This window comes from Dermacentor variabilis, chromosome 2 (assembly GCF_050947875.1).
Source record: "Dermacentor variabilis isolate Ectoservices chromosome 2, ASM5094787v1, whole genome shotgun sequence".
Lineage (NCBI taxonomy): Eukaryota > Metazoa > Arthropoda > Arachnida > Ixodida > Ixodidae > Dermacentor > Dermacentor variabilis.
The window spans coordinates 241,903,910-241,927,493 of record NC_134569.1 but is presented as its reverse complement, the minus strand read 5'-3'; the positions used below and the strand labels follow the sequence as shown (position 1 = coordinate 241,927,493).

Sequence of the window (23,584 nt, the reverse complement as noted above, 5' to 3'; positions counted from 1 at the left end):
TTCACGTGCATCTATGGCAAAACAGACGCTTTTAACTCATCTGCGCTTTCACGTGTCATCCACTTGTGGAACAACCTTCCCGATATCCTGGTAGCTGAAGCTAACAAAGAAAAATTCCATCATGATATAAACATTCATTTCTTACTTTAAAAAAAAAAACCTTGTCTGCGTTGCTTCTTGTATGCTTTCTCTTTCCATATTTTTTTTTTTTAGGGTTTGTGTAAACTTGACTCGTCATTGTATTATTATTAACGAAGCATAGTTTAATTTGTAATGGGTGCACTGAACAGTTCCGAGGGTAACGTCTCTTCGTAACCGAGGAGGCAGGTGACGCAGAGCAGGAACAGCTGGTTGACCGAACGGCTCACACTCGTGCCAAACACTGGCGATCTGTCTGGCCCACTGGTTGCACAGCAGGCATGGAAGAGACGATCTGGCTGGCCTTGTTCTTGTGCTCTTCTTCATTACAATTACCCCCGGTGCAAAAGTGGAGCCATCCTGGCGACTTACAACGTGGAGACGAGTGGGTCATAGAATTGTTTCAGGTGGCGCACGTGAACAACATCCCGTCCACGGCGGCGCTTGTCGGATGTCTATGTAAGCGGTTCTATGACATAGCTGACCAGAGAGGTCCGTTCGACGATGCAGTATGGTCCATCATACTGCGAGAGAAGTTTTGTCGAAAGTCCAGATGTGGTAGAAGGCACGGACAACAAGACAAGTGTGCCGGGAGCGAAGTTCGGATTCGTAGCGTCGCCATCACGATTGGCTTTTTGTCGTTGGTCAGCGGAGGTGAACTTTCGGGCTAATTGACAGCATTCCTCGGCGTATCGGGCGATGGCTGAAACGGGAGCACATTCTGACGTGTCTGGTGTATAAGGCAAAACCGTATCGAAGGTATGGGAAGGATCGTGACCGTAGAGAAGAAAGTATGGAGAAAATCCTGTGGTACTTTGTGTAGCTGTATTATATGCGTACGTGACAAATGGGAGGATGATATCCCAGTTTGTATGCTCCGATGAAACGTACATGGCGAGCATATCACCAAGGGTGCGATTGAAACGCTCTGTAAGTTCGTTAGTTTGAGGATGGTACACCGTGGTGGTCCGGTGAACTATGTGGCATTGAGCAAGCAGAACTTCAACCACCTGCGACAGAAACACACGGCCTCTATCACTCAGCAACTCCCGAGGTGGGCCATGACGAAGAATGAAACGATGGAGCAGAAAGGATGCAACGTCACTGGCAGTAGCTGCAGGTAGAGCAGCGGTTTCCATCGTTTTCCAGTGGGTGTTAGTGGTGGCGGCCCGTACAAGTCAATTCCCACACGGTCGAAGGCAGGAGCAGGGCCCGGAAGCGGCTGTAATAATCCGTGGGCCGGATGAGGTGGAGATTTGCGGCGTTGGCGTTGCGGGCACGAGCGGACAAACTTTTGGACAAAAGTAAAGATTCCTCACCAGTAGTAATGTTGCTGCAGGCGCTCATACGTCTTCAAAACGCCTGCGTGTGCACATTGTGGGTCAGTATGGAAAGACGCGCACATGTCGGAACGCAAAGTCCTAGGGATAACCAGGAGCCACTTGCGACTATCGGGCTGGTAGTTCCGTCGATACAGTTTATCCCGGACAGCAAAATGGACAGCCTGGCGACACAGAGAGCGGGAGATGGGAGATGCAGGTGAGCCAGAAAGGAGATCCAAAAGAGAGGCCGTCGAAGGATCCTTGCGCTGTTCTGATGCGAAGGTGTCGATGTCGACCGAGGATACCGCCTTAATGGTGGAGAGTGAGGCCGTGTCGGCTGGCAGCGGAGAGCGGGACAGAGCGTCAGCATCAGTGTGCTTGCGACCTGAGCGGTATATGACGTGTGTGTTGTATTCTTGAATGCGCAGAGCCCAGTGGGCAAGGCGTCCAGATGGGTCTTTTAAAGAGGATAACCAACAAAGGCGTGATGGTCAGTAACCACATTACGGGCGCTGCCGCAATGGCGCGTTGGAGCCAGTGTTGATGTGGTGGCTGACGGTAGACGAGCAACCCAGAGTAGGCTGAGCGACATCAAAAGAAGAGCGGAACTGGGCAAGCAGGTGAAGAAGCTGGGAGTGCTGCTCCGGAAGTAAGGTCATCGGCAATGAAAGGTGTGAAGAGGTCATGTGATGGTGGAGCAGAAGTGGAAAGTGCACAGAAGTCTGTGAGCTCAGCATACGAAGCTGTGATGTTATTGGGGCCGGATCACTCCAGTAAGAGGCAGACACAGCGAGCAGAAGCACACACACACATCAGACATGTATTGACGTACATAACACAGATAACGGCACACACACGTGACAGTTCCCCAAACCCCATAGATGACATGCAGCTGTAGCTATGTATCGGTGACTTATAATTGGCCTACAGTTCCGGCGGAGGGGTGTGTCGCCGTGTCTGAGACCTCGTGGAACCGATACTGGTCAACGGGGTCGGACAGCAATGTCGGCCGGCGGGTTGAACAGCCGTGTAGGACGGCCGGGTCGGAAAGCTGGGTCGGACGGCCGGGCCGGACGGCCGGTTCGGACGGCTGGGTCGGACAGCCGGGTTGGACGGCCGGGTCGGACCGCCTCGCAGGGCTCAGGTAGCCGGCCACAGTCACCGGGTCACGTCCACAGCTGGCGGGGTAGCCCTGTGGCCGCTCACCCGAAAGCTCGACCGCTCCGGTTCAGGACCGCCAGCCCTCCTGGACCAGTGCCCAGAGAAAGAGCGGGGCGAGGTAACCTCCCAGCAGGCGGCAGCGTTGACTCGGGTGTAGCGCATTGGCGCGGGCGGCGATAACTCCTATGTGCCAGACGCCCAGCGAGGAAGCTGTTTTCCGTCGAACGCCGAATCTCGCGCACTGCTCACGCCACGGGCCACGGGCCACACTCCCTCTCCACGCTTTTTGAGGCGCCACTGCCGGCGCTCCCAAATTGGTGTCGATGATGATGATGGTCCTCTTCGCCACCGCACAGCGCGCTGTCTTCATATGTTTAGGCTTCGCACTCCCGCACACCATATATTATGACAATAACCCCCTTTTCGAGAAAGTTGTTCGCAACTATTCTAACACAAGGACGCGGGATGAGAAACAGAAAGAAAGGAAAATTGTCATGTACGTTTGTCCGATTGTTCATATGCGCACACGACACATTTTGTTCACAGGACATTGCGCCCAGTTAACGAACGAACGCAGAAATCTGTTCTCTTTCAAGTAAATACTAAGCACTTGAGATGTCGCAATGTCTAGTCACATTTTGATATATAAACAGGTGATCACGCGCGACTCGACTCAAGTAGTCAGCTCCGACATTGTCACAATCATTTATGTAGTTAACAGTAAAAGAGTACTGCTGCAAAAGGAGACTCCAATGCAACACTGTTGTTGACGTGCTTGGGGTGCTCCTCGGTCGGCTTGCTTCCACTTGCCTGGTCCCCGGCGCTTTTCGACATCGGAAGGCCTTGTGTCGGCGCCTCTAAAACTTCAGGACTGAACGAACTTGTCGTATTCTTGCACGCACACACAAGCACACACTGACGAGGAAGTGGAACAGCCTGTACATTCCCTTTAGGGGTAGTCTTTTGGCACTTCTCACACGACTTGCCAAAGCGTTTTACGTCTCTGTGTACGTCTGGCCAATAATATTCTTGTAGGATACGATCGGTTGTTCTCCTGATGCCGTTATGTCCTGCCATAATGTTTTCATGTGCCACTTCTAATATGCCAGATCTAAATGCTTTTGGTATGACCACCTGCTTAAATATTCTGCCAGTGGCCAGGCGGTAAAGGCGATATAGCAGTCCTTTTTCTTCGCCGAATTCGTAGGTGTTACCCTTTCCCGAGTTAAACGACTTGCTTACTTTAGCAAAAATATGTTTCAGCGTCGGGTCTTTCCGCTGTTCTTCAATAAGTTGTCCTTTAGTTACGTCACGAAAGACAAGTGTCGGAACGCAGAAGGGACGAATCTTGCCTTGTTCTTGTTCTTCAGTTTTGGCTTCCGCCACGCTCGATACATGCTGAGGCTTCCTAGGTGCCTTAGTCAGCTTCATTTCTTTTGACGACGACTCAGCGTGGGGAGCAGCGGGGTGCTTCCAGTCAGAGTCCGGATCGTATGGTCCTCTGACGCCTGGAAGATTTCCCAGAATTACGTCGTAGAGGGGCTCGTCCATACATGCTACTGTTAATTTGCCTGTAAAGTACGGCGTGTTCATTTGTACAGCTTCAGGTAGGTAGCTTGTTGATCCATCCAGAAGAACAACGTTGCTCGTTCTTCCCGTCATATACATCTCTGGAACGAGTTCTCGTCTGACAATTGCGGTATTACAACCGGTGTCTCGTAGTACACGAACACTTCTTCCCAGCAGCCGGCCTTCAACCACTGGCATCCCGTCGATGAGGAAAGTTACAGCATTCCCAGGGTTCTTGTCGTCGCTGTCACTTGATCGGCGAGTCTTCTTTCCTGGACGCTTTGATTCTTTCGCTGGACGAGTCCGGACTGGTCGAGATTCAGTGAGTGTACACGCAGAACTTGGTTTGTTGTCCCCGTACCGAGTTCGGCAATTTTCAACTGTATGTCCCGTTCTGTCGCACAACTCGCACTTCAGCATACGCTTAGGTGGGGCACGGCAGTCAGGAGCCAAATGTCCAAACCGGTGACAGAGGGTGCACATAAGTTGCGGTTTCCTGGGAGCTTCAATGTTTTTCCCACCAGAATCCTTTGTGTTATCCGTACCTTTTCCTAGGTTTGTCCAGTTCTGCGCTTCTAGAAAGCGATCCATCAAGCTAGCAAGTTCGTCAAGGGATTTGCACTCTCGCTCCTTCAAGAAAATTACTAGCTTTGGCTCACAACACAGAAACTGCTCAGAGATCATGTGATCTCGTAGATCTTCATATGTTTTAGGCACATTAGCCATCTCAATCCAATGGTCAAAATATGCTGCAATTCTTGCTGCTAACTGTCTTCCAGTTTCGCCCTCTACTGCTCGTGCTTTCCGAAACTTCTCTTGGTAGCCGTGAGCCGTGAATTGAAACCTCTCTAGCAAAGCTTTCTTTACCTTCGGGTAATCTAATGAATCGGCGGCAGTCATCCGACCGATCACAGTTAACGCTTCACCAGTTAGACACATGCTCACAGCAAGAGCCCATTTTTCTTGTGGCCAGTCCTGTCCTGTTGCTACGCGCTCAAATCGCTGTAAATACGCGTGTAAGTCATCGCGTTTCTCGTCGAACAAAGGAAGTAACTTCTGTGGATTGAGGGATGACGAGGAGGTGCTGGGCGCAGCCAAAATTTCAGAAGCCGCTGCCGGCACATTCCGAGCTCCTTCCTGAAGCTGCAGCTTTAGCTGGAGGATCTCACGCTGCCTCTCGTCAGCTAAGCGCCCTAATTCAGCAGCTTCCTTGGTTGCCTCTCGCTCCGCAGCTCTCTCGTCCCTTTGTTTTGCCTGTTCGGCCTCAATCCATCTGCGAAGTTCTGCGCCTGACAATCCTATTTGGAGTCCTATAGCTGTGATTTTCTCTAAATCCATGGTGCCGTCTACTAATGTGTGTCTGCGCTCAAGCGAAACTGCCCTCTTTCACTGTATTTATGAGTGGATCCTGGCAGTCTCGCCAGTTTGTGATGTTATTGGGGCCGGATCACTCCAGTAAGAGGCAGACGCAGCGAGCAGAAGCACACACACATCAGACATGTATTGACGTACATAACACAGATAACGGCACACACACGTGACAGTTCCCCAAACCCCATAGATGACATGCAGCTATAGCTATATATCGGTGACTTATAATTGGCCTACAGTTCCGGCGGAGGGGTGTGTCGCCGTGTCTGAGACCTCGTGGAACCGATGCTGGTCAACGGGGTCGGACAGCAATGTCGGCCGGCGGGTCGGACAGCCGTGTAGGACGGCCGGGTCGAAAAGCTGGGTCGAACGGCCGTGTCGTACGGCTGGGTCGAACGGCTGGGTCGAACGGCCGGGTCGGACGGCCGGGTCGGACAGCTGGGTCGGACAGCCGGGTTGGACGGCCGGGTCGGACTGCCGGGTTGGACGGCCGGGTCGGACCGCCTCGCGGGGCTCAGGTAGCCGGCCGCAGTCACCGGGTCGCGTCCACAGCTGGCGGGGTAGCCCTGTGGCCACTCACCCGAACGCTCGACCGCCCCGGTTCAGGACCGCCAGCCCTCCTCGACCAGTGCCCAGAGGAAGAGCGGGGCGAGGTAACCTCCCAGCGGGCGGCAGCGTTGACTCGGGTGTGGCGTATTGGCGCGGGCGGCGATAACTCCTATGGGCCAGACGCCCAGCGAGGAAGCTGTTTTCCGTCGAACGCCGAACCTCGCGCACTGCTCACGCCACGGGCCACACTCCCGCGCCACGCTTTTTGAGGCGCCACTGCCGGCGCTCCCAAATTGGTTTCGATGATAATGATGGTCCTCTTCGCCACCGCACGGCGCGCTGTCTTCATATGTTTAGGCTTCGCACTCCCGCGCACCATATATTATGACAGAAGCATCCGGCACGTCGGTTATAAACATGTCATGAATAGGCTGAACATGGGCAAGTGCTTCGCCGCGAAGAGCCATCAGGGCTGTAGGAAGCGGATTGCAGACAACGATGGTGCTGAAACCGGCTGAAATGTCAAGCGCGGCAAAAGGCAGGGGAACGTCTTTGCGGGTCATGAAGAGTTCTGAAGGAGTGAGAGGACAGCGACTTCAGAGACAGCGCCACAGAAGACAGGAACAACGGCAGATGAGTACGGCGGTATGGCGATGTATTCTCGAATAACTAGCTTAGCAGGAAGAGAAGTGGCGCCGACGAGGGGCACGTCACACAGAGGCGATAATCGACTTCAGCACGTGCACAATTGATGACGGCGTTATTTCGCGAAAGTCCCACCCAAGTATCACGTTGTGATAACAGGACTGGAGAACCACAAACTCCGCAATATAGAGAACGCCCTGAATAAGAACTCTAGCTGTGCATGCTGCTGAAGGCTGAACTGGCTGGACGTTTGCTGTGCGAAGAGAAAACCCAGAAAGCAGCGTCGTAACTTTTCGTAAAGCGCGAGAGAGGCGTTCGTTTAGGACAGACACGGCTGCTCCAGTATCAATTAGCGCAACGGTAGGGACGCCGTCAACAGTAAGATAGACAACGTTCGAAGGCGACAATGGAGGACTTGTACAGATCGATGGCGATGCAGTTCTTGCCTCCTGAACTGCGGCGCTTAGTTTTCCTCTTGCGTCGGTGAAGGGCGCCGACGCATGGGGGACAACGAGCGGCGACGCGGGGAAGGTTAACGACACGTAAGGACCGGGCGCTCGGCTGGTGGCCTGTTCGACTGCCGACTAAAATAAGTGTCGTGGGAAGGCTGCACGTTGGTGTAGGGAAGCGACTGCACAAACTCATCAGAGTGCAGCATGCGGCGGCGGCAGAGTCGTGCAACGTGGCCGGGAATACCGCAGGCATAACATATGGGCCTGTTGTCTTGTGTGCGCCAAGGATTAGTAAAGGCAGGAGCAGGTCGATGAACGGGACTATGAACGGGTGGTGGCGGCCGAGGATGTAGCGCAACGAGTGGTTGACGAGGGGGCTGTGCGGCGACAGATGCGTAACTGGCGCGGCGGCAGCGTACTGCTGATGCTGCATTGGTAGAGCCTCAGCAACTTGGTCTTCAATAACCCGCCGGAGCGTAGGAGCGAGCTGTGTAGGAGGCTGTTGCGGCAGCGGCTGCTGTAGCTCAGCAAAGGTCAGCAGAGGAAGCTGACGTGCAACTTCCTCCCCCACGAAAGCTTGGATTTGTGTGAGCAAGGAGGAACGACCAGAGAAGGCTGTCATGGAAGACAGGGCCTCGTCAGCCACTGAGGGGTGCATAGTCAACTCGCGCTGCCCCTCAACTCGTCGTAGCTTTGGCACAAGTTTATGAGCTCTGCTACGGTGCGCGGGCTCTTGGCGATCAACATTTGGAAAATATCATCGGCGATGCCCTTCAAAATGTGCTTCAATTTGTCATTTTCGGGCATAGACGCATCCACACGTTTTTGCATAGGTCACGATCGAACCTCTTCAATATAACAGGTGATTGTTTCACTGGGTTGTTGCGCTCGCTCTCGTAACAGCTGCTCGGCGCGCAACTTGTGGACGGCAGGGCGACCGAAAACTGCAGCGAAACTGGTCTTGAACGCGGGCCAGGACTGAAAGTCGGCTTCGTGATTTTTAAACCACAGGTGAGCCACTCCCGCAAGGTAGAATATGACGGCATTTAACTTGGCGGTATCATCCCATCGATTGTGCAAGCTCACCCGTTCGTACGTAGCCAACCAGTCATTAAAGAGTTTTAGTTTAGGGGACGCAAGGCGTTGGGGCCCCTAGCGCTTGGGTGCGTATGCAAGCAGAAACACGTTATAGGTTAGCGGCCCCAAACGCAAGCCGCAGTGAGGTTGCATGCACTCGCAGCGCCATCAACGTCTGACCTTTGCTGCATTATCATTTTTTAAAACATGAAATCAAGCATATGACGTAAAGCACATAAAGCTATTCTTATTAAAAGCAGTTAATAGAGAGGTTTAGTGTGTCCGGTATTCGGGTAAACGCAGGCTGCGGCGTTGGGGCGGAGCCATGAACGAGAGCGGCCTGCATGGTGCAGCCACCTGGTGGTGCAAAGCTCAAACAGACAAAAACAGCTAATATTGCAGTAAGCAAGTGTATTTTGCTTTGCTGCGGGTATAAATTTTTGGCAGCAACACAATTATGTCAGTGCCGAAAATTTACACCAGCAGCGAAGTAGAATAGACTTAGTTACAGCAATATTAGCTGCTTTTGTCCGTTTGAGCTTTGCGCCGCCAGGTGGATGCACCATGCAGGATGCTCCTGTTTATGGCTCCGCCCCAACGCCCCAACTGCGTTTATCCGTAGCGGACACGCTAAACCTCTCTAATATATATAAAAACGACGTCTGTTGCCACTTGGCGAAAGATTTATTAGATTATCTACCCGCTAGCTACTCGTAAGTTCTCCTACACCGCGAGAGTCACGTGGGTAACGTGACCCCTTAGTGGCAGCGATGTTTTCAGCCGGCCAAACAACCCAAGGACGCAAGTAGACGTAGCGGTCTGCGCATGCGCAGTACCGTCGCCCCTAGTTCTTGCGTACGCAAGCCGCTTGCATCCCCTAAACTAAAACTCTATTGACGTCCTGTTCATCCGTGCCGCTGAAAACTGCTGGATGGCGTTGCGGGACAGCGCCAGAGAGGCAACGGTGGGTGGCGTCGGCGTCGGCTGGGGAGAGTCAGGCATGACGGTAGGCAGAGTCCAAGACCGGAGTTCCAGGGTGTAGATGTTCTTGAGTACCCCGCACCTTCTACCAATTGTAATGGGTGCACTGAACAGTTCCGAGGGTAACGTCTCTTCGTAACCGAGGAGGCAGGTGACGCAGAGCAGGAACAGCTGGTTGCCCGAACGGCTCACACTCGTGCCAAGCACTGGCGATCCGTCTGGCCCACTGGTTGCACACTAGGCATGGAAGAGACGATTTGGCTGGCCTTGTTCTTGCACTCTTCTTCTTCATTACAAATTTTATAATTTTGTACAATCGTTTGCTCTTTATACTGTGTAAAATTTTTTTCCCTTACCCAATGCCCATTCTTCTAGCCTGTAAGGTATCTTGAATAATTAAACAGGCCATTTCACCACATTCACAAGTGAGCTGCAGCACTTTTTTTTTTTTTGGCTGGCGGCTGCAAAAAAATCTTACAAGCGTAATAAAAACAATCGTAAACTAACATTAGATATTTTCATGCTATCAGGCGATTATCAAACTGAAATAATACTGGAAACAGTTACTTTGTAGTTACTACTTTAGATATAAGCTTGCAGCAATGCAGCGAATGCCCGCCGTGGCATCCTTCTCTTTTTGCTTCTCGTAGCATTTAAAAAAGAAAGGAGCGAATATTGTGCATAGTGCCGTCTCGGCTGTGTCTGCAATGCGCAGTTCGTATTTCAATTTTTCTCCATGTAGCCCATGCTTAACAAGAAAGACTACATAGCAAAGAAGCGTGGGAACGCACTGTTCAAGTCAGCCGGAAGTAGACAACGCTTGAATCACTGCTTCAAGGAGGTGGGACATAGCGATGTCTGTATGGCTTAAAAGTTGAGGGGGAAGCTGTGGCTTGAGGGGAGGGTAATGTTTAACCACATACCAATGTTATAGCATGCTGACACGGGATTCTTGTGAGAAAGCATTCCATGAGGGATGCCCTCCATGTTTAAGCGTACGACAAAAACTGTTTCAGGGATACATTAATAAATGATCTGCCAAGGCTCTAGTAAATGTTATTTTCAATGTAATAAAGTAAGCCTGCAATTCTGGAAATTGAGCTATCTTAGAGGCAATGCAATTTCCGCGGGCAATTCTTGGGACTTTGGGGGATGTTTGCTATAATTTCTACTACGATCAAAATTTGTCCACTACAAGTAGCTAGAACCGATTGCATATCTTTCAAGTTGCTTTCATCAACCAGCTAATCGATATTGAATGTCATTTTAATGCCTTCCCCTCATGCAGTGTTCTGCGTTGGGTCTGAAATACATTGAATCTCGTTAATTCGAACATTAGGTTTATTCGAACTGACAGTCGTGGTCCCGTCAAAGTTATGTGTATTCCAAAGGGCGAAAACGACCGGTAACTCAGACGCGCAAGCATTTGCGACGGTTTATTCGACCATGCTGCGCTCCGATAATGCTCTGAGCAGCATGCAAATCACGCGGCAGCGCCTCCGACAAGCATTCCTCTGACCCCGCGATAGAGGAAGAGCTTAGGAGAGACTACTCGTCGCGTGGAGGAAAAAAAAAAAAGCCGTGTCGGAAATTTGTGCGCAGGCGTGTGCGGTCGTTTATCACCGGTTACTTCTGTTAGTTGACGGGTTTAGTGATTGCTGTTAGTGTTGCGGCACCGGCATGTACCCCATAGAGTCAATGTATAAGAACGTCTGAAATTTTGAAAGCTAAACACTTTCGTTGACCGATTTTCCGGACTTTTTGCCATGACCGCAGGTCCGAAACAGCATTAGGGAGTTTTAGAATAGGGGCCCCAAACGTTTTGGGGCCCCAAAGAAATAGCGTCGAAGCCACTGCGCATGCGCAAGACGCAAACTGCCTTTGGGTTTTGCGTTGGGAACGCTATTTCACCGATTTAGCGGGAGCCCAAATAGCGGCCCCAAAAGTTTTGCGTCGGCAAACATGGCGGCACCCATCGAAGCGACGGCTCTAACCTAGCACCAAACTGGGTTCGATTCGCGGTAACGCGTGAAGTTCGCAAGCTAGGAGAAGTGACTGCGGTTATCGCTTTCTCTCAACTAGCGTGTGTTATGAAGATTGACTCATTAGACGCCGCTGATTTTGAATTCGATTGTGAATTTTATGGCTCGTAGGCCTAACACGGCTAAGCTTGGCTGGTGAAGGCTAGTAAAGTTGGTTTGCTCAAAACTAAGCGCAACTAATTGTTTGCTGCTTACAGAATAACCTCTAAGTTGTAATTAAAGGCGAATACACGAAACCCAAAATTAATATTCCTATCATAAAATGATATATTTTATTTAATTATTTCTAATAGCTTTTCTTTGACGCCGTAGTGGCGCTGTCAGCGCAAGACGCTATCCGCAAACGTAAAACCCTATTCTAAAGCTCTTCACTCCTACGTGCCCCAACGCTAACACCCGCAAAGCTCTTTGGGGCCCCAAACTATTGGGGCCCCTATTCTAAAACTCCCTATTAATCGAAGCCACGACTTACTGAACTCCAGACGTGTACCGATCTCCCTCCTCCAGCACGCCTGGTCTAGTTCGCCCCTTTTGCCGCTAGGGAAAGAACGTACGAGCAAAGTGGCGCTAGTTATAACCTGTTCGCTGTCGTCTGCTTCTGCGATCTGTTCAGCACTTGTCTTGCCATTTCGGCAGGCACAAAGCGCTTGTATTGGCGGTAAATGAATAAATTCACAAATATACAAAAGAAAACATATTTGCGAATGCTTTGCTTTTGAATAGTGAAACTAGAAGAGGTGGAGCGGTGCAAGAAATGTAAACAACGAGCATAGGTGGCAGCTGCAATGCTAGATCGACGGAATAAATTTCCCTTTCCTAGCCTCCGTAAGAGACTGGAAAAATTGTTTAAACAGGTTCATAGGATAATCTAGCTTTCTTTTTAGTTGATTACAGATAGCCAAGTGTTTTAGATGACATAAGGATTTACTGCTGTGTGCCGTAGTGAAAGGCAGATGATCAGGTAAAAGTATAATAAAAGTATTCACGTGCAAGTCCTTCGCCCGCGGCCGATATGTGCAGTAGGTTCATCGATTCTGTTTCAAGGAAAGGTGAGCATATCTTGTTTTCAATGTCGTTGGATGTCTATCTCAGTAGGAAGCTTGCAGAAAATTAAGCGATCCCAGTGCTTTAAAACGTGCAGCACTGCAAGCCTTAAATCATGTGACGGAATTCTTTTCAAACTGTAAATCTAGCTTTTCTGCGTGGTACGGCGGCAGCATAACTGTGGTGCTTAAGATACGTACGCAGTGAAGCTGTGCGCGTAATTCACTTTTTGAACTCGCGACGCATTCACGAACAACATTTAAGAGTTAAAATGAGTGGTAATCGTGGTGTCGTCGAACATTACGGTGGTTTCAAGTTTCTAAAGAAAGCAGAAGCGAATTTTAGAACGTGTACAATGAAACTGTTGTGTACGTTGTGAACTCTATACACAATGTGATTTACAATAATCTGGTTGAAAAAGGCAATAGGAGCGGCTATTTAACGCTATTTTAAAGGGCAGCGGACTACACTCTCCGACATTTTTTTAGATTCGGGCAGTCAACTTTTGGAGCCAAGTGACCGATAAAAGCCTTGTGACATCACTGTCACTGTGTTAAAGGGCCCCTGAAATGGTTCGGACAAATTTTGTAGACGCGTAGGGTACAGCTTAAGTGGAACATTCGTACCACAATTTAAGTGAAGCGTTACGTATTAATGGAGCTACAAGCGATTAGAAGTTACCCTCCTCCCTAGCCGTGCTTTTCCTCCTCAACTCGTTCGCCGAGCGAGCGGGGCTAAGTTCCGCCTTCACTGTTTCAGCGTCACGATGCGACGTCACATCGTCCACTTCCGGTTGTTTTGGAGCCCGCCCCCGCCCGCGCGAGACCTCTCCGCTAGCCGCTTGGCCGTCGACCCCAAGCGAGAGCTATCGAAGCAGCGTGTGTTGCGAGCATTCTGTCGTAGCGCCGAACGTGTTTTGTATTCCGGTAACCACAGGCAAGCTGGTCATTTCGGCAAATGACTGGAGGCATAAACTCAAGCTGATGAAGGAACTTTAGCGTAGACGTACGTGAGCGGCCTGATAGGTCTGCACGGTCCATACACTTGTTGGCGCAGCGCTTAACCAGTCAAACAAAGCGCTAATATTGCTCTAACCAAGTGTAAAACATTTTAAACAATTATAAAAACAACGTGTTGCTGATTACACTCCTGCGAAAAATACACACCAGCAGCAAAGAAGAATACACTTCGTTGCTGCTACTGTGTATGGTTGAGCTTTGTGCCACCAGGTGGCTGCACCGTGCAGACCATTCACATTTGCCCTTCTGCTCATCTCATGGCTCATCCCGTTACGGCACAGTTAAGCGGCCAGACCCTGTCCCCTTGCGCTTGCGTTTGACCTAATACCGGACTCGCGAAACGCTATTGCGTTAGTAATCTTCCGGTGTAAGGTGACGGCCACAAACGCGCAAATCCTGGCGCCGATGGGATAGCGGCAGTCCGATGCGCAGCAGCCAGTTCGCTCGTACGCTGCCTTGCAGAGGGACACGATGTCGCAGCTTGACATATTGCCAGTCGCTACGTTTGCAGTCCACAAGGCACCAAAGTCGAATCATAGTGCTCGCGAAAAGACTGAGACCGACTCTGACCGCGGAGCTCTCGTCAAAATGGAGTACGTTGTAACACAAGCAGACGACACTTGCTGTGTGCCGGAAGTGCTTAAGTGTACTGAAAAATTATCCTTGTGCATTCTCTTTATGTTACTTTCTTTTCATAAAAACAAATTAACTAACATTCCAACTATTACAAAGATCATTTGTTTACCATAAAGTTGGAAAAATTATCGATCACGCGGCCTTGTCAGCCAATCGGATAGCTCGCACCACTGACGTCGTATGGGTGATTTCGGTCATATGGGTAGGGGCGGCTTAAAATTCCGCCGAGCAGTGTTCTGCGATCGGCAGTGATGTGCATTTTTAAAACCTTATAATAAAATACACGCTTTACGCGGGGCACTTAGATGTGTCAATTAATGATCAGAAGGACCTACTCTAACGACTCAGTACGTTTGTAGAAAATCGTCAAAAGCGTTTCAGGGTCCCTTTAACAAAAATCATAAACTAGACAAGCAGTTCGTCACAACACAGCAGCTGCCGTACTAATTACAACGCCGCACAGCCGCCCACCGCGTAGCAGACGAACAGGTTATAAAAGCGTCACCTACGGTAGGGTGGCTAGAATACTTCGAGCACGACCTACTGGAACTCCAGACCTGCACAGATATCCGGTTTCTATGGGAGCAGCTTGCGCGCACTTTCGTTCAACCGACGGCCGTAGGTTCTAGCCACCCTACCACCACGGCGGTGCAAAGCGCACCATTCTGGTTTCGGGGCTACCCCGGGGCAAGGTGATCGAGGACGCTATAATATAGCGTTAAATAGCCGCTCCTATTGCCTTTTTCAACCAGATTATTGTAAATCACATTGTGTATAGAGTTCGCAACGTACACAACAGTTTCATTGTACACGTTGTAAAATTCGCTTCTGCGCTCTTTAGAAACTTGAAACCACCGTAATGTTCGACGACACAACGATTACCACTCATTTTAACTCTTAAAAGTTGTTCGTGAATGCGTCGCGAGTTCGAAAAGTGAATTACGCACACAGCTTCACTGCGTACGTATCTTAAGCACCACAGTTATGCTGCCGCCGTACCACGCAGAAAAGCTAGCTTTACAGTTTGAAAAGAGTTCCGTGACACGATTTGAGGCTTGCAGTGCAGCAGGTTTTAAGGCACTGGGATCGCTTAATTTTCTGCAAGCTTTCTACTGAGCTAGACATCCAAGGACATTGAAAACAAGATATGCTCACCTTTGCTTGAAACAGAATCGATGAACCTACTGCGCATATCGGGCGAAGGACTTATTCGTGAATACTTTTATTATACTTTTACCAGATCATCTGCCATTCACTACGGCACACAGCAGTAAATCCTTATGTCATCTAAAACACTCGGCTATCTGTAATCAACTACAAAAAAGCTAGATTATCCTATAAATCTTTTTAAACAATTTTTCCAGTCTCTTACGAAGGCTAGGAAAGGGAAATTTATGCCGTCGATCTAGCATTGCAGCTGCCACCTAATGCTCGTTGTTTACATTTCTTGCACCGTTCCTTCTCTTCTAGTTTCACTATTCAAACGCAAAGCATTCGCAAATATGTTTTCTTTTGTATATTTGTGAATTTATTCATTTACCGCCAATACAAGCGCTTTGTGCCTGCCGAAATGGCAAGACAAGCGCTGAACAGATCGCAGAAGCAGACGACAGCGAACAGCTTATAACTAGCACCACTTCGCTCGTACGTTCTTTCCCTAACGGCAAAAGGGGCGAACTAGACTAGGCGTGCTGGAGGAGGGAGATCTGTGCAGGTCTGGAGTTCAGTAGGTCGTGGCCTCGGCTTGAACGGGCGCTCTGGCACGCAGGTCGCTGGCAGCCGTAGCCACGCCGCGGCAACGCTAGGCCTAGCTACTTCGACGTTCGCTTCCAAGCTTCTTGCTGTTCGGTGCCATGTTTTTCATTGAAGTAATTCGCTGCTCGTAGCAATGGCGCCGACTCCACCTTTGTAAGCCTCGCCAATAGCTTCGGAGCGCGGAAAGCGTGGCGCGTTGCATAATGTCGGTTCCCGAAAGTCAACTTCGCCCCAGTTCAGCAGTCGTACGCGGTGAAGCATACCAGAAGTTCGAAGGGGAAATTGTCATGGGACATGGTGCGTTGCCTTTAATTATACACTCGTGCACCCACAGTCTATCACAGCAGGAGCACTAATGACCAATAACCTACTTTAATTTGTAAATGCGTGTGAATAAATCTTGTGGAACTTCCCACTCATGTGTTAGCTCAGGGCACATGTGCCACTGCAGGTAAGTCCTCCATTCAATTAGCTTCCTTCAATTCGAACTTCATTTAATTCGAACAAATTTTCGGGCCCCTTCGAGTTCGAATTATCGAGATTCAACTGTAAAATAATTAAAACTGCTCATGGTGGTAAAGGCCCCGTTTGGCAAAACATTCCAGATTGTCTGGTCAGAATTAAATCTGAAGACCTCCATCTCCTGTGTGTTTTCCATTGGTAGTGGGCACACATGATTACACCAACAGTCCCAGCTGTCAACTCAAAAGGGCTTCTACCTTGTGTTGTGCAGACAGACGTGTTCCTCATATGCTTCAGCGTGGTGAGCCCATCTTCCTTTGAGAATGTCACCTCCAAGTGGTTCCCGGAGATCAAGCACCACTGTCCTGATGCGCCCATCATACTTGTTGGTGAGTGCCTTTAACCTTCTGCTAAACTATTCCCTGTATTTGCACCACAAAGAAAAACTTAACGCATAAAAAGGTTTGATTATGCATGGAAGTTTCCATGCTTAGTGTTCTTGCACTTTTGCTAAAACTATCGCCAACAAAAGTCTGTGCGATGGCTATTCAAAGGGGACTGCAGTAAATTTCTAATGCCAGAGCATCAACTGAGATCAATAATTCAAATTTGTTAATATTCACTTTAAGACCAAGTGTGTTTTGTTACATTCTAGAGGGTATTCAGAAATGACAAATCCAATTTTTTTGTTGCAACGTACATATGCTGTGTGGCATTTTTCTTCGGCATTTAAAGAGAGCCAGAGAAACATAATATAGAACCACATGACTGCACTCATGCGCTATCGTATTGCAGCGCACTCAACCATGCTTCAAGCCAAAGTATCATGTGTGTGGACTGTGGCGAAGTGAGCAGCCGCAGCTGTAGGCATCGGCTTCACAGTGCGTCAGCATCTTTGACAGTGCCACATAGAGAGGAAGCTCCGTCGTGCCTGATAAACGATAGGCCGAAGCACAGTTAGAGCGCAGCAATACAATAGCGCACGAATGCAGTCAGGTGGCTTTATTTCAAGTAGCCACCAGGAGCAGCCACGGAGAACTAATGTAACATTCCTCAGCCAGTTCATAGACATCGCTGTTTTCAACAATCTGTTTTGCAAGACGGCAGTTTTGCGGCGAGTTGGAAACAGAATGGAGCTCACGGCATGTGTCAGGAATGGCAAAATCTAACCTGTTTGAAATAAACATTCTTATGGCCCATGCTGTTCAAAGTACAAGAAACAGGCAACTAGTGCTCAACAACTTCTTCTCTGCTATGGGGGATATCCCACAGAAGCCTGCACCACAAGACATCCCAAGGCCATTTGAAGGGAAGGGTGAACCCAGCTGCAATGGAGGCTTGTGAAAAGGCACTTTCTAACTCTGCTTCAGCAGTAAAATAACTTTACGGTGCTCAATTGGGGAAATACTGAAAATGTCAGTTTGCTTCAATAGTACTTGAATGACTAGGGGCCATAACATGTGTGTTAGATTTCAAGGTACAGCCAGACTTCTTTCTGTGCACTCGAAGAGGCCAAAGTTTATGGTTCAGGGTGTCTACCAACTGGGAAAACCGGGAATTCTCAGGGATTTTGAATAGTCTGGGAAAAACTCAGGGAAAACTCAGGCGAATTTGTGCCTCTATCAAGGAAAATTAGCTGTAATTTTATTGGAATGGTCAAAAGTCGCGGTAATGCTGACTCGGGTAACAGACAGTAATCGTAATGAATCGTCTTTGACGTCCTGTCATTGGCTGGAGGAGTTGCCAGTGTACAGTCAACGACTGACTTTCTGGATTCCCAATAATTTGGATGACTTCGCGGCACCATAGAGTCAATGTATCAGAACGTCTGAAATTTTGGACGCACGAACTCTTCGCCGTCCGATTTTCCGGATGTTTTGCCTTGACTTCAGGTCCAAAACGGCATTTGCGCCACCACTGCTGCCATTTTAATTACCTCGCTACCTCAAATCGGCGCTCTCGCACGCATATCCGCTGGCAGCCGTAGCCACCACTGCGGCAATGCTAGGCCTAGCTGCTTTGATGTTCACTATGAAGCTTCTTGCCATTGGGTGCCGTGTTTATTAAAAGAATTCGCTGCTGCCAGCAATCACACGGACTCCGTCTTTGCGGTCCTCGCAATTGGCTTAGAAGCTTGGAAAGCACGGTGCATTGCATAATGCCAAGTGGCGGAAGGAGTACAAGAACAAAGGACCAACGCATTGAGGAATGAACGAGAAAGGAAGCGTGCTGCCGCTATTTTGAAGGAGCTTGAGCTCAAAAAAACAAAGTGTTGGCTGATGCCAAGATGCAAGTGTCCCTCATCCAAACTAAAATAAACTCTTTAAAGCAGTGAAACAAACACAGGCATCGTGCTTGGGCTGAGAGTGTGTCAGGACAGTTGAGGTTGACTTACGAGCTGTTGAGAGAGAATCTCAATTGTGACAAAGTTCGGGCCTCATACCATTGAGCTTGCTATCAGTTGATAGAAATAGCTCATATTCGAAAATATTTGTTTTTGTATGCATCTCCTTTTTTATTCGTATTTGAGAATGTCTGTCTCGATTTGCAATTTTTTTGGAAGACATCTTATTTGCTGTGCATTTTACTTACCCCTCCCTTCTATTCTCTTTTTGAATAACATAAACAGTACTCCTTAGTATTCAAATTGGATTAAGCTGTCTTCTTTAACAAAATTTTTCATATGCTTACTAGAGAGTGACAGCATCTGGCGATATGGTTTCAGCTCGTCTTGACAAAAAAACGTAGTTCTGCATCACTCAGGGAATTTCGCAAAGGCACTCAGGGAAAACCTGGAAAACTCAGGGAATTTGGAAATGTCAACTTGGTAAAAACCCTGATAGTTACACCAATGTAGAAAAGGAAGACTGCATTAACCATGTGCAGAAGCAGATGGGCACTGCTCTCTGCAACCTCATACAAAAGCATAAAACTCCATGGTGAGAGTCTAGTCTGAGTGGCAAAGGTCAACTGACAGGGGAACTGATTACAAAGCTCACAAATTATTATGGCTGGGCACTGAAGTCTAACTTGGTGACATAGATGGTATGCACAAAGCAGTAATGCCAACCTGCCATCACACATCTTCTGTTGATCAGACCCAAATCACAGCCTGTGCCTGAGTGGTGCCAACTCATTGTGCAAACAGAATGCTGCTACTGCTAGAGGTGAACCACTTCCAAAGCACTGGAGCTTGGCAGAGCATGTTAATAAGGCACTCATGCTCATCTATGAATGACTTGCTGACAAAAAAAACTCTTGCAGCGCTTCTGCATAGGCAAGACACAAAATGCATACGAGTCACTGCATTCTGGGGTGCGATCGGGGATGTTTGTTGAAAACAGCATTCATTTTGTTGCCGCAGCGTCACAAAGTGGGCAGTCTGCAAAGTTTGTGATAATGGGAGGGAGAAAGCAGCCAATCAGCAAGCGGTGAACTCCCCGAAAGTTCACACACCTCGTTTGTCGTCTGCTTGCATACAATATACTACAAAACAAGATGTTTCTTGCCTTCTAATGAATATACTTTCTATATGAAAAAATGTGTTTTTTCTTGTCAAGCTTAAACATGTTCTCAAATATTAATACGTATGACTACTACAATTTATAGCTTAGTTTCTCTGTTTGGTCGCCAGGTGGTGTCACGCACAGCAAGAAAAAAGAAAATGACGAGAACAGGGGTGCATTTTTCAGGAGGTGATAACATTCCACTGGTTCGCTGGCACCCGATTATGGGGTCGAGTTCGCCACAAAACCAACAAACTGTTTGTTTCGAGAAATGAAAGCGACACCGGAATTCGCTTTCTGCCATTTCTTCAAATGCATTTCGCACCTCCAACCACTCTGCTTCCTTCTCGAGTAACATCAACGCAACAATCGAAGTTCCCATTGCAAGTTCCATTTTCTCAAATTCAACTGTGGATTGGATCCATACGTGTCATTCCATAGCCACAGCCTCCATTTGGATCCAATCTAGTCCACCAAACATGCCATGCGAAGCTAGTCTCGTAGTGAGCGCATGACCGCTCAGAAATCTAGTCACACCTCTCGTTACGTTCTCGTAGCAGACGACATGCTCGGTTTCAAAATGATTGACAGGAGCGTGCAGTCATTTTGGCGTCGCCAAAAATGTGGCCGCGCCTCATGGGTTACGATATCGGCACGGCCTAAACCAATCACGCGCGGTAAAACTGAATGCGCGCTCCAAACAATGATCCCCCACCGTGCCCCTGTGTTCTGATCCCTCATGCCAAAGACCAGACATGCCTCTCTATTTATGGTAGAAAGTGCTGTTGCAGAAGCAGTAGTGAGCTGCAATGCAGTGATGAAAGAAGCCTTGTCTTGTATGCTACGAGAATTGCCAATACAGCGAAGAAATAAGGGCATCTAAAGAGCAGAAGAGAAAGACTCGCCGTCTCACTAGTGCAGAGTGAAAATGGGCTGCTTCGGTCAACTACTTTTATGCACCAAAGTGAAAACGCCGAGCAAAACCATGCACCAATTATTCACCTGAGGCCTATTAGTGTGTTAGCTATTAAATAAAGCCATTTTGTTAATTGTACAACTCTTGAGAACAATGCCTTGTATGCTTTACGGTTTTCCCAGTTTAATTTTTTCAGCCAGTGCACAATCTTCTTATAGGGCTTTCTCAGGTTCCACTAGTCCAATCTTAATAATTCTTCTTTCATTTAGAACCTTAATGTTTGGTAAGTGCAGTAAAAATACCAAATAATGCAAGTTAGTACTATAAGTTAAAAGAAATTAAAATCTTGATCAAAGTAATTATGCCTATGTTGCAAACATAAACTTCTGATGCTTACAACTTTTGTTCTGGACAAGCTAGAATGACAAAACTCATCTTATGGCACTCCTTGATTTGTGTAGGTTATAATGGTATAGAGTTTAACAAAAAATATGCTGTAGATTATTACGTTCAAGCATACTGTGAAATCATCTGTGAAATCAGCATATTATGTTGGTCGCCACAAGGGAAGCGAGCGCCAGAGGAGGAAGGCGCCTGGAGGTGAAGAGAATCATGCCACCGGGGAAGGCACGGAGACACTGCGGGCATGCAAAGCGACTACTGTGGCATTGAAGCACAAACAGGAAGGGCGCGGACTCTGTCACAGACGCTTCATTGGTCTCGACAGTGTCACGCATGGTGTGCCATAGGGAAAGCGCATATTGCTATATGTGCAAAGAAGAGATGCTGCGAACATGTACAGCGAGCACCAACATGCACAGTGGGGCCGCGGAGCCTGCAGGGCCAGGAAAGAGCGGTGGAGCGTATAGTTTCACTTTCGCGTGCCAAGCTCTGTTGGCTGTATACTGCAACGATTTCGTGAGATCTCGTTAGACGATTTCCGAAAGTGATGTAGGTCACCCAATAATATTGCCTTAGCTACGTAGTCAGCACACTGTGTTGCGTGCCACATGCAGCTCAAACATGACAAACTTTGTTCACATTGCAGCGTGCTTAGCTGTTCTCTTTGACCATGGCACCGTTTCGTGGTTTCATGAAATTGGGCAAGCCAAGTGAAAAGTCGAAGTTACAGACCATCACATTGGAACAAAATGAGGCTATTGTAAATGCTGTTGTCAGGTGCTAACTAGCTACGTATTGCACATGCTGGAGACTCTTTTGCTGTTGTTTCATCGCATATGCGACCGCGCAGTGGTTCGGCAAGCTGGCAAAGCTTCCCGTTTGAAGAAGCTACCTACTCGGGCCAAATTCGAGGAAGCGCACACACAAGCCTGCTGGAGCTGCAAAAGCAACAAAAGTGTGCATCTTGGCGCTCGGGCATGCGTCGTTGTGATTCACTCAATGTTTTGCATTACATAAATGTCAACTACAGTTTAGACTAAAAAATATTTTACACATCGGATTGTATGTTTTTCTGGTTAGTACACTTTTCTTTTTCTAGGACATATGAGCGAGGGTCTACTGTAAACACAATTGTGTGCATTGCCATAAGCTATATAAAACTTAATTACCATTCCTTAACTAAACCTTTGCTTCATAAAGATTCCTACATATGTGTTAGACTCGCCTGACAATCTCTGTATTTATTTTCAAATACTGCAGCCTATACAGGACTTTGCAGGAGTGGGTAAAATATGAGTGCAATACCACAAGTATAAAGGAAAAAGGAAACACAACAGCATACTCAGATGTGGGTCAGTACACATTATACTGCTGTATACACCTCTGAAGTGCCTCTAAAAAACGTCTTACAATGGGAGTTCATATACAAGACTGGGCATTGTGTTCGAACACTTAACGCGTCACTTTTAGCTGCTCAAATTAAAAGATGATATAATTGATCATTTGTTGGATGCTCAAGAAATTGACCTGTTATGCCATAATTAAGGAGTCTGCAACTAGCTTAATGAAATTAGAAAAGAGCAACACTATTTTTGTGTCAGTATCTCCCTAAGAAATGGAGCAGTAAAAGCTGAAGTAGCATTTATATTGATTTGGGTGCTTGAGAAAATTACTCTAATATAAGCCCTTGTGGTTGGGGATCAGAGGTTGCTTGAGGATTCAGACTCCCACTCTTTATTGTCGAGTATTGTCACATTTAAGTAATTCATTTTAAAATTCCAGTTTGAAAAGTAGTAGGTGAAGATGAAAGGGAAACCTCACAACGAAGCGCTATGATGCATTTTTTTTTTTACAGGAATACATATCAACTCTTTATTTTTTGGTTTATCTTTTTTCTAAGATGCCCTTGGACAGTCAAGAGTGTAGCAGTTTGGGCAAGTTGGTATGTCAACGCTCACTCTGCTCTCCATTCCTTTTTATTACCCCTTCCACCTTCCTTTTTTCCTTGTCCTGAGCTGCGCTACAAGCCTAAAAACAAAAAAAAACCTTGGACAGTAGGATTGATGCTGACCTCAAACAGGTGAAAGCCTTGGCTAGGAAAGCTGGTGCAGCAGTTTTAAAGGGACACTAAAGGCTAATATTAAGTCAACGTGGACTGTTGAAATACCATCCCAGAAACCTCGAAACGCTTGTTTCGTGCGAAGAAGAAACTTATTTTAAGAGAAAATGCGTTCTGAGGCGTCCGCATACCTCTAGCGCAGTTCAAATCGCCTGCCCTCCGGTCGAGGAGTATTGACGTCATGGTCTCATAGTGACGTTGCGCCGTTGGTGAGTAAAACTGCTCTCGCAGACGGCGCTACGGCTTTTCCGCACAAAACGCAAACGCGTGGCCAGAAACAGAGCCAAGACAGAGCCGACAGCAGCGCGAAAGTGGAACTATGGTGGCTAGCGGAAGGGAAAGCGCACGACGATAAGCTGGTTCTTTATTTTATGACGCCAACTTCGATGCTCGTTGCAATGGATGACCCTGACAACGA

The 23,584-nt window shown here is 48.1% G+C and overlaps 1 protein-coding gene across 2 annotated transcripts in view; it reads left to right on the top strand.

Annotated features, from left to right (window-relative positions):
* Positions 1-23,584, top strand: part of LOC142573191 (ras-related C3 botulinum toxin substrate 1-like) — a 70,853-nt gene that overhangs the window by 27,609 nt on the left and 19,660 nt on the right. For both annotated transcript variants that reach the window (XM_075682780.1, XM_075682779.1), the window contains exon 3: positions 16,495-16,612. In XM_075682780.1, coding sequence (XP_075538895.1) covers positions 16,495-16,612 — 118 coding nt within the window. The remainder of the gene's footprint in view (positions 1-16,494; positions 16,613-23,584) is intronic.